This window comes from Suricata suricatta, chromosome 9 (assembly GCF_006229205.1).
Source record: "Suricata suricatta isolate VVHF042 chromosome 9, meerkat_22Aug2017_6uvM2_HiC, whole genome shotgun sequence".
Lineage (NCBI taxonomy): Eukaryota > Metazoa > Chordata > Mammalia > Carnivora > Herpestidae > Suricata > Suricata suricatta.
In genome coordinates, this window is record NC_043708.1 from 46,965,406 (window position 1) to 46,975,572 (window position 10,167).

General features: G+C 36.2%; 1 protein-coding gene across 3 annotated transcripts in view; it reads left to right on the forward strand.

Annotated features, from left to right (window-relative positions):
• Nucleotides 1–9,297, forward strand: part of MAP4K5 (mitogen-activated protein kinase kinase kinase kinase 5) — a 104,743-nt gene extending 95,446 nt beyond the window's left edge. For all 3 annotated transcript variants that reach the window (XM_029951624.1, XM_029951625.1, XM_029951626.1), the window contains 4 exons: nt 848–940; nt 3,998–4,068; nt 6,271–6,326; nt 7,654–9,297. In XM_029951624.1, the coding sequence (XP_029807484.1) occupies nt 848–940; nt 3,998–4,068; nt 6,271–6,326; nt 7,654–7,741 (308 nt within the window). In that variant the 3' untranslated portion in view covers nt 7,742–9,297. The remainder of the gene's footprint in view (nt 1–847; nt 941–3,997; nt 4,069–6,270; nt 6,327–7,653) is intronic.
• The last annotated feature ends 870 nt before the right edge of the window (nt 9,298–10,167 follow it).

A 10,167-nucleotide genomic window follows, 5' to 3' on the forward strand; every position in this document is an offset into this window, starting at 1 on the left:
TAAATCCCTAGCAGTGCTAATGCTGGGTCATAAGGGAGTTCTATTGATAGTTTTTTGAGGAGCCTCCACACTGTTTTCCAGAGCAGCTGCACCAGTTTACATTCCCACCAACAGTGCGGGCCCCTGCCATCCACCACCACCTCTTTCCCCCTCTCCCTTCCCCTTAAACCCTCAGGTTTGTTTTCAGTATTCGGTAGTCTCTCAGGTTTTGCGTCCCTCTCTCTCCCCAACTCTTTCCCCCTTCCCCTTCCCACGGTCCTCCATTAGGTTTCTCCTGTTCTCCTGTCAGACTTATGAGTGCAAACATATGGTATCTGTCCTTCTCCACCTGACTTATTTCGCTTAACATGACACCCTTGAGGGCCATCTACATTTGAAAGTAAGACTTTTAAAATGAGTTGTCAACTATACAGTATCAATCAGTTTTAGTAAGCACCAGTGGAGACATGCCTATAATCAAAAATCACGGCAGACAGATAAGAAAGTATCTTCCAGAAACGGTGCCTTCCAAGTCAGACCTAAAGATGATTACATTAAAAAACAAAAAGATGAAAAATAGATTGTGTATACTCACCATCCCAGAGTTTACTTACAAGAAATTATGACCCTTGAAAAGTACTATTTGTTGCCCCTGTGTACCTCTGTAGAATATTATTCATATACTAAAGTTATTAATTACTGCAAATATTACTTATGTTATATAATTCGTAAGGGAAAAATTCAACTGATTGCTGAGTACTTGGACACCACGTAGACTGTTCTATATCCATGTAGAATCCACAATCAAGTTATATTTATTTTAGCAGATTTTCATTTCCAGTTTTGACTTGCTTTTCTTTTTTTTAAGAATTTGTAAAAATAGTAAATCTACAGGGAAAACTAAAATCAAGTAAGAAACTGGCCTCTGAGCTAAGTTTTGATTTTCGCATTGAATCTGTAGGTAAGTCTTCTTTATTTTTTTTTAATTTAAGTATAATTGACATATGATATCCTGTCTGAGGTATACATCATAGTCATTTGATATTTTTATATATTATGAAATGATCCCCACGGTAAATCTGGCTGCCGTCTGTCACCATACAAAGTTATCACAGTGTTGTGGACTGTACAAAGTGTTCCTTATGCTGTACCTTACATCCCTGTGACTTATTTGTTTTATAACTGGAAGTTTGTACCTCTTAACCCCTGTTTTGCCCAAGCCTCCTTTTTTAATGATGTATTTAGAATTCTTGATTTTTTGTTCATTTTATACTTAGGATTGTCTAGACCAGCACTGTCTCATAGAAGTTTCAGTGATAGAGAAATGTTCTGAGTGCTCTTAAATACAGTAGTCATTAACTGTATCTGTTAAGTACTTGAAACATGGCTAGTGCTACAGTTTAATTTTAATTTTATAAATTTCAATGTAATTTTAATGCTAAGATCCACATATAGGTAGACACTGTATTGTATTGGACAGTGCAGGTCTAGACCATAATCTTTTATTGTTATTTCCTGGGCATTTAAAACCTGAAATCATTTTTTAAATTTCTGTTCATTGTTCCCTTTGCTGCATGAAGTGAATTATGTACTTCTCCCAGTTTTTTCCAAATCACAAAGGTATTTGTGTGATGTGATTAATGGTGTTAGATATGCTGTAATTCTTTGCCATGTAAGACTCTAGATGGGGTGTGCTGATGGTTATTGCTTTTAAGTCTATTTATATATAAATAACTAGTTTCCCACAGGATTTGGAAACGAATGTGCCATTTTAATTTGCTTCCTTTTCAATGAGTGTTTCACTCTGTGTAATTACTCATTGGTTTTATGATAAAAAATTATTATATTTTATTATTGTTTGCATCCTCATTGGTTATATGTCAGTAAATATTTTCCTCAGGGATGATAGAACTTATGAAAAAAATACCATAGCCGGAAACATTTTGAACAATTTATGATATGACTCTACTGTAGGTCAAAAATAGTTAAAATAACATTGGCAATTTGGGCCATTAAAAAATGCATGTATTTTACAATTAAATGTATATAATTTTTAAATGTTTCTCATTATTTAGAAAGTTTTTGTCTTTAAGTATTTAAAGGTTTCTTAACTGAAATTTTGCCTTGTTGCAAAGTATGTTCGTCCCTCTATGCAAATATCTTACGTAAAAGTAATTTGCTTGCAGTTGGAAAATATAATTTATTGAAGCAGGAAACCTGAACTTTCTGTAGATGGTAGGTCAGAAAGGATGTTGGAACTAGTTTCTTTTACTCCTTTACATGCTAGATATTGCATACCAATTTCTAAGATTTAATATTTTCTTTTTTTTTTTAACGTTTATTTATTTTTGGGAGAAAGAGACACAGAGGGTGAGCAGGGGAGGGTCAGAGAGAGAGGGAGACACAGAATCAGAAGCAGGCTCCACACTCAGAGCTGTCAGCACAGAGCCTGATGTGGGGCTTAAACCCACGAACCGTGAGATCATGGCCTGAGCTGAAGTCGGCCGCTTAACTGACTGAGCCACCCAGGCACCCCTAAGATTTAGTATTTTCAATAGGGATTCTGACATATGGATCTTTAGTTCCTTTTCATTTTAACTGAAACATACTGCTACCTAAACTTTTTCATACATGCCACATTTTTTAGGGAAATTTAATTGATTCACAAAAGTTTGTTCCTCTTAAGCTATCATCTCTCCTTGCTAGTGAACTTTGAAATAATTACAAGAATCCTTCTGGGTAAAAAAAAAAAAAAAGAGAGAGAGAGATAGAGAGTCTTTCTAAATCACCTTTTAAAAATAAAATTAGTAACTGGGTTTTTTATTTGTCACAGTTAGTGAAACTTGTGTTATTTGTTACTGTAAAATACTTGTATTTTTATTGAGCTAACTTAACCCAGAACATTCTTACATTAACTTTTTACAGACTCCATATTCTAGTAAGAAATAAAATGCTTCAATCACTTTCTTCCTTTACCTTGACTGGTGTAAGGCATACAGCCAACCCTGCAACAATCAGATAGGTTCTCCTCCCTCATTCTTCCTTCCTTCCTTCCTCACTGACTGCACTGTAATGACTGCAGCCTCCTGCCCCAAGGGCCCAGAGGCCCTGCTCCCCTCCCCCACAATTGTAGAGGCTGCCTCCTCTGTTTTCTGAACCTCTAGGTTACTTACCCCATTAGGGTGCCTCAGTGGGCCCAGGCCCATGCTTGAAACCAAACAGAACGTAGAGATGGACAAGGCACAGCAAGAGCAGGTCTCCCCCACAAAGATCTTCAGCCCACTCCAGGGGAACATGGGAGGCAGGTAGGGAGCAGGAGGGGTGAAAGCATGCCATGTGGCCATACTTTGGGGTCATGGTCACTCCTGAATCCAAAGCCAGTGGGAAGGTGGGCACGCTTGGCTATGAGCGTCCTAAGGACAGTGGGGCTACAAACCCAGGGCAGAGGCACAGCGGCTCCACGCCACAGCAGTGAGTACTCCAACTAGGAGATCCTCCCAATTAGAAGAGTTGGCTCACAGATCATAAATATTCAGTGTGTGGTTACATTTTGGATTGCAAGGTTTATTTTTCAAAAAATTTTGTAACGGGAAATGTGCGTATGAATAAAAAGATGCTTCCTTTTAGCTATTTCTAAGTATAGAACAGTATTAAATAACCATGTTTTTAAACCAAAAAACCAATCATGTATGTTTGATCATTTTATTCACCTAAGATAGAGGATAGTGTGTTAAAGAGAAATTAATATGTTGATATCCAGCTCATCAGAAGTTAGCCCATGTCTAAATGAATGCCAGTTATATATACCTTTGAAAGTTTGCATGACCCTGCCTCAATAAATTATTTGAGCTTAGGCATGGCTTAGCCACAAACATGTTGGGAACAGTCTAGACAGTGGAATCTTGCACCATGCACTTGGAAAGCTTTACATTAGTATTTGTTAAAAACAGTTGAAGAAAACGTATAATGAATTACTCTGTGCTTCATTTTAATTTCAGTTCTGTCTCATCTTTTTCAGTATGCCTTCAAGACAGTGTGCTGGCTTTCTGGAAACATGGAATGCAGGGTAAAAGCTTCAAATCAGATGAGGTAAGATTTCTCAAATTACCTACAAAGTTGAAACATTTGTTTTATGCATTTTCTTTCTGAACCCACATTACCAAGTTTAATGCCTTTAGTAGTGAACTGGCAGAGCAAAATTGATAGTATTTTCCCTTCAAATAAGTTCAATTTTTTACTCATTGTATGATTCTTCTTCCATGGCCACAAGGAATTGTCAGTCAGAAGTTTGCACACTTCCAGTCCTCTGATCTGTCATTTGTAAATGTGGTTGCCAAGATTGCTTACACTTCTATAAATTTAATAAGCCTTTTTTGTAATCTATAAATGTGGAGCTTATTTTTAGTATTATATTTAAAATTCTGAATTAATATGTATTAGATCATAGGACTAAGGAAAAAAAATCTAAGAAAATTAACTCATTTAGTAAATATTTCTTGAGTACCAGCTACATGGAAGACACTATTATTATAGCACTGTAAGGCATAATGAAGTGTTATTATAAATAATATCAACCCTTCACAACACTTGTGTTCCAGGTACTTTACAAATATTAGCTTATATTTAAGACTAATAATTAAATGGGATTAGGTCATATTCATACTCCCATTTTTTTTTTTTATAGGCACAGAGTGGTTAAATAACTTGCCCAGAGTTCAGTGCCTAGTTAAATGGCAGAGTCTGGATTTTAAGGGTCTCCAAAAATCATTTCTAGCTAAGATAATCAGGCTACATATCATGCAGGATGGGACTTGGAATTCACATTGAGAGATGAATCTTAATAGTTAAGACAATGCTAACATGGACATCTCCCATCCGTGTCTGTACCCATGTAATTCTTTTACACCATAGTCTCACATATTTGTGGACTTATTTTAAAGCTAAAAGTCTTCTATATGAATTATCTTTAGTTTTGTCCATGCTCTTACATATATATAAGTGATTATTTGTACCTCTTACATGAATATGGGATTAGAATGCTTCCAAGAGAAAATGACATAAATCAGCTGTCTTTGAATATGTTTACTTAGTTACTCATGTCACTAAATGTCACCAGGCCCCTGCATTTAAAGAAATCTGTAGCCTACTAACTGCCATAAGATTAATTGTCCCTAGATGCTTTTTTCACGGTGTCACACCTATGGTTGGAAAGCTATTGAAGAAATCCGTTCACTATATTAAGTACAAATTATATTTCCTATTTTAAAACTATCTTGCTTACGTCTTTATGTTCTCATCCTTCAGTTTGGGCCTAGCTATAATATTCATAAGGTAATTTTCAACTATTCCAGTGCACAGTGATTGGAACATTTCTGAACTTATTTTCTAAAAATCACCTCCATGTAGTATAGCACCTCATTAATTTCCCACTTCAAGTTTACTAATTCTGTCTTCCCAGCTAGACTACAAATTAATTGATAACAGACTATATTTATACTTATTTTATATCCACATTGTTATAGTTTGGATTCCTCCAAAAGCTTGACCCTAAGACAAGGAATCAAATACAAGCAGTTCATTGGTAGTAGATAGGGGAATATAAGATGGAGAGGGGCAAAAAGCCATTAAAGAGCACATTAATAAACTGGTTCCCACTGTGGGCAACATAGCTTAATCCTAAAGGGACCACTGAGGAAGGGTATAAACCACATCTTAAAATAGACTCATTTGAAGGTGGGGAGGCTGGTGCATTTATACACCAGCTGCTGTCTCTCTTGATTAAGGATTATTCACAAGGGTATAAACTCCCTACACTTAGGAATCGTACCTGCACATGTGTGAGTGTACCTTCTGCAGCTTTGGAGAAAACAGCAAAGGAGCACCATAGATAACACTGATGTAAGACCCAACTCTGTGGAACTCAGGTGGGCTACAGGGTGCCACCGTGAGCCTCTGTACTGAGCCTCTGCAGTCCAGCACACCTGTACCAGTTACTTGGTCTTAAGCAAGTTACTCAACTTCTCCCAGCCTTCGTGGGGTTTTACCACTAATATGGGGATTATAATATATATCACAGAGTTATTCTAAGAAAAGTACCTGACCCATACCAGATGTTCCATAAATGTTGGTTTATTTCTACCATTAATTAAAGAAACTGAAGAAGATTTATTTCACTTAAGGAACTGAGCCTGTCAAAAAATATTCTTCTCTTTAATAAGAGCTCTAAATGGTTTTTAAACTGTGATTTAAATAAGATGGGGATGAAGGTATTACTGATATTTTCTTTCACAGGTTACCCAGGAAATTTCAGATGAAACAAGAGTTTTCCGCTTATTGGGATCAGACAGGTAATAGTTTGGTTGTTTTACTTTCATTATCAAAGGAGTTCAGTGGTTGTGTTCTTAATTCTAATATCAGCCTATAACTATGTTTCAACCAAAATTCTTAGAAGGCTCAGCAACTTAGAGAAATATACCTATATCTTTATTGAGAGAGAGAAGAATTTAATCAGTCGATTAAGCAATCCTTTTGCCAATGTGAGGATCATGTTTCTAGAGAGAGTTACATTCAGCCAACACAGAGTGTGTCTATGTCCCTAGTACCACGACATATTTCAGGCCCCTTTTGTGTTCATCATTTGTTCCTGGTTTGTTACCTTCTATTAACTATTACTGCATAAACCCAACAGATTATTCTCCTGACATTTGCTTTTGTATCAGAAAACATTTGGCTCCATTTCTGAAGGCAGTCTAAATTAGAAAGTCTCTGTGATCAAAATGAAAGACAAGTTCCAAAACTGCCATCTATGGAAAAAATTTCGTAGCTTTTGTTCTCCAAAGTCCATATTGTCTACCTCTACAACCAGTAAAATACTCTTCCCTTCTCATCGTCCCACCAAAAGCTGTCACTGCAGCAGAACTGGCTGTGGTGATATCAGGACATCAGCCCTGAGCAATGGTTGAGAACCTCTGCTCTTCCGATTCAGGCCAGTCACAGCATTGCTGTTGGGATGAGTGTCTCCTGGAACCCTGTTTTATTCTCATTCATTCCCCGCATGTTATGTATATCGTTGACCTTTGAACAACACAGGTTGGAACTGTAAGGGTCCCCTTGTATGCAGATTTTTTTCAATAGAGTTCAGTACTATAAATGTATTTTCTCTGAATAACTTCTTTCTCCAGCTTCCTTTATGAGAATACAGTATATATTGCATATAACATACAAAATGTGTGTTAACCAACTGTTTATGTTATCAGTAAGGCTTCCACACACCAGTAGGTTATTAACAGTTAAGTTTAGGGGGAGTTAAAAGTTCTACATGGATTTTCAACTGTGCAGGGGGTCAGTGCCCCTAACCCTCATGTTGTTCTAGAATCAACTGTATTCTAAAAGCCTTATTTTACCTTTTATTGGCAGAGATGAGTAAGCAAATTTGATTTTAGTTGGAGTAAGATGAGACTATCCTGAAATGTTTTCAATATTTCATGTTCATAAACTCATCAATCCTTATTCAGTTTTGTTTTTAAGCTGTAAAGTATAAAGCAGAACTTGACAGTGCACCTGTGATCTTTTTGAACAGTGATATTCTTTCACAGTTTGATATCAGTATCTGAATGAAGCACGCAGTCTCTGTTTTCACTCTTAAACAAGCCTTTTGTTTTGGTTTAATTGCAGGGTTGTCGTTTTGGAAAGTAGGCCGACAGAAAACCCTACTGCACACAGCAATCTGTACATCTTGGCTGGACATGAGAATAGTTACTAAACAACAACAACTGATCTCAAATGGCAGGAAAATGAGTGTACTCCACTGAAAGCAAAAATATCTGAAGTTCAGTACAAACTACACTATGCTTTACTTTAACTGCTAATGGGTTATATCTCAAGTGATCTATACTTTAAGCTAGAATTCAATATTTCTGTAGCTGGAAACAGCTGTTCTATCTCTTGCCACTGTGTGGTGGTTATATCAAGTTTGCTTAATAAAAGCTATGAGACAAATAGTCCTCGAGTTCCAGGAAACACAGTCTTTTAAAAAAAAAAAAGTTTGTAACAAGGGTGCCATGATATTTTTAGATAACAACTCATGTGATTATCTTCAGAAAGATAAATTTAGTGACAGTTTTCTTTTTTTATACCATGTTTTATTCCTTCTTATTGAACATAATTTGATAAAGAAATTATCAAAGAAGCCTTTCACTTTTACATTGGCCATTCTGTATGTTTTTGTAAAATAGAATATTTAATCTTTATTTATTAATCTCTTGCTGGAGTGGTGTAATGTATGTAACTTTTAGCAGAGGAGGGTTTCAGAGCAGCTTAAATTTTTTATAATGTATAAAAATTTTGTTTACCTTTTAAGAGTAGTACTTTGAGGGGTTAAAGGCAGAGTGTCTGGGTTCAGTACATACATGCAGTTTTACTTAATACAAGTATTTTATAATACAGTATCATCCAGAATCGCCTTAAAAGGGAGTTTTGTGTTTTCAATTATAAATGATCGCAGGGGGTCATACGGAAGATATTGATAATGGCTGACCTATTGATGAAGGGGTGTAGATGTCTGATGTGACTACCATGTGTATGTATTCTCGACAAGCAGTATAATATACCTGTGATTTTTTTTACATTAGGGATAATGCATAATAAATTAATATCCATATATGTTATCATCTGGAATGTAGGGGGGGATGTATTTAACTGCCCGTGATACGCATTTTACTTATACTGTACCACAGGGGAAACTGTAAAGCAGTTACATGTGTAATCTTGGGTTTTTCACATATGTAGGTATTCATTTTGAGTAGGTTTAAGAAAAAGAAATCTTTAAATGAAATCGAATTCCTGATGAGATAGTATAAAGAAGTATTATGAAAACCAGTATTCTAAAAATAAGAAAGGATCGGTCCATTTTCGAGTTTGCTTCTCTTTTGCTATTGTTAGTACTCAGAATTAAAGTGTCACATTGGTACCTGGTGTTCCAATCCATTTACTGAGAACACTTAGCATTGAGATCATGAACAAGGGGCTAGCAATAGCAAACTGTAGATTACTTCCAGCAGTTACTTGAGAAGAAAACAGTAGAACGATCTCATTCAGTCTTTAGCAGTTCTGTAAAATAAGTAGTAGTATCATCTCCATTTTCCAGATGAGGAAATGAGGGTTTAGCCAAGTTAAGAGACATACCCAGTTCACACAGCAAGTTGGTGGGTGAGCCAGACCGTGAGTCTTGTGACTCTGTTCTTTTCACTATGCAATATGCAAACCATAAAATGTTATGCAAATAAAATGTAAATTTTCTTTTTAAATGCACATATGATATTTCAGTAAGTGTGTGCCTGTTTATTTGGGGTATGTTAAATGGGGCCCCTGGACAGAAGGACCCTGGATACAATAGATGGCAGGGGACCATACTCAAAACAAAGTATTTACATACTAGATACAAAGACCAATATCCTCCTCTCACTGGATCCTGGCAGCCAGACCTTCCCACAACATCAGTATTGGAAGTCTTCTCTGTACAGTGTCACCAGTTCAAGTGGAAAGACCTAAATAGATCCTGACATGAAAATCATAGTTACTTTGCCCTCTACTCCCTGCATCCAGACCTTGCAGTTAGCCTTATAGTCTTATGATACTAATAATGATTAAACAACTAAGACATATAAAATATCTGAGGAAAACCTATAATGTAAAGGGAGAAAACAGTTATGGGAAAAAAAGCACTTAGACGCAACAGACTATACAGGATGATGTCAAAAGAAAAAAATACATATTCTGAAAGATGTTGCAAGTATGAGTCAAGAGTGGGGTGCTAAAAAAGGGGCTTTCGGAAAATAAAAAGCTCTTGGAAAATATGATAGCATAGCTGAATAATCCAATAGAAGGTTTAGAGATAAAGTTGAAGAAATTTCTCAGAAAAAAAAAAATAGAAACATTGAGGGGAGAGAGAGGAAGTTCAAACTAATAGCCAGGGATGCCCATTATCCAATCTCCAAAAAGAAACCACAAAGTTTTTCCAGTACTGAAGAACTTCAGATTCTAGATTGAGGAGAGACAGCAGATTTTTTAAAAATCTGTACCAAATCACATCACTCTGAAATTTCAGAAATGTGGGGAGTCAAAGAGAAGATCTGCTATGTTTCCAAAGAAAACAGGCCATATACCAAGGAATAAAAATCAGGACAGCTT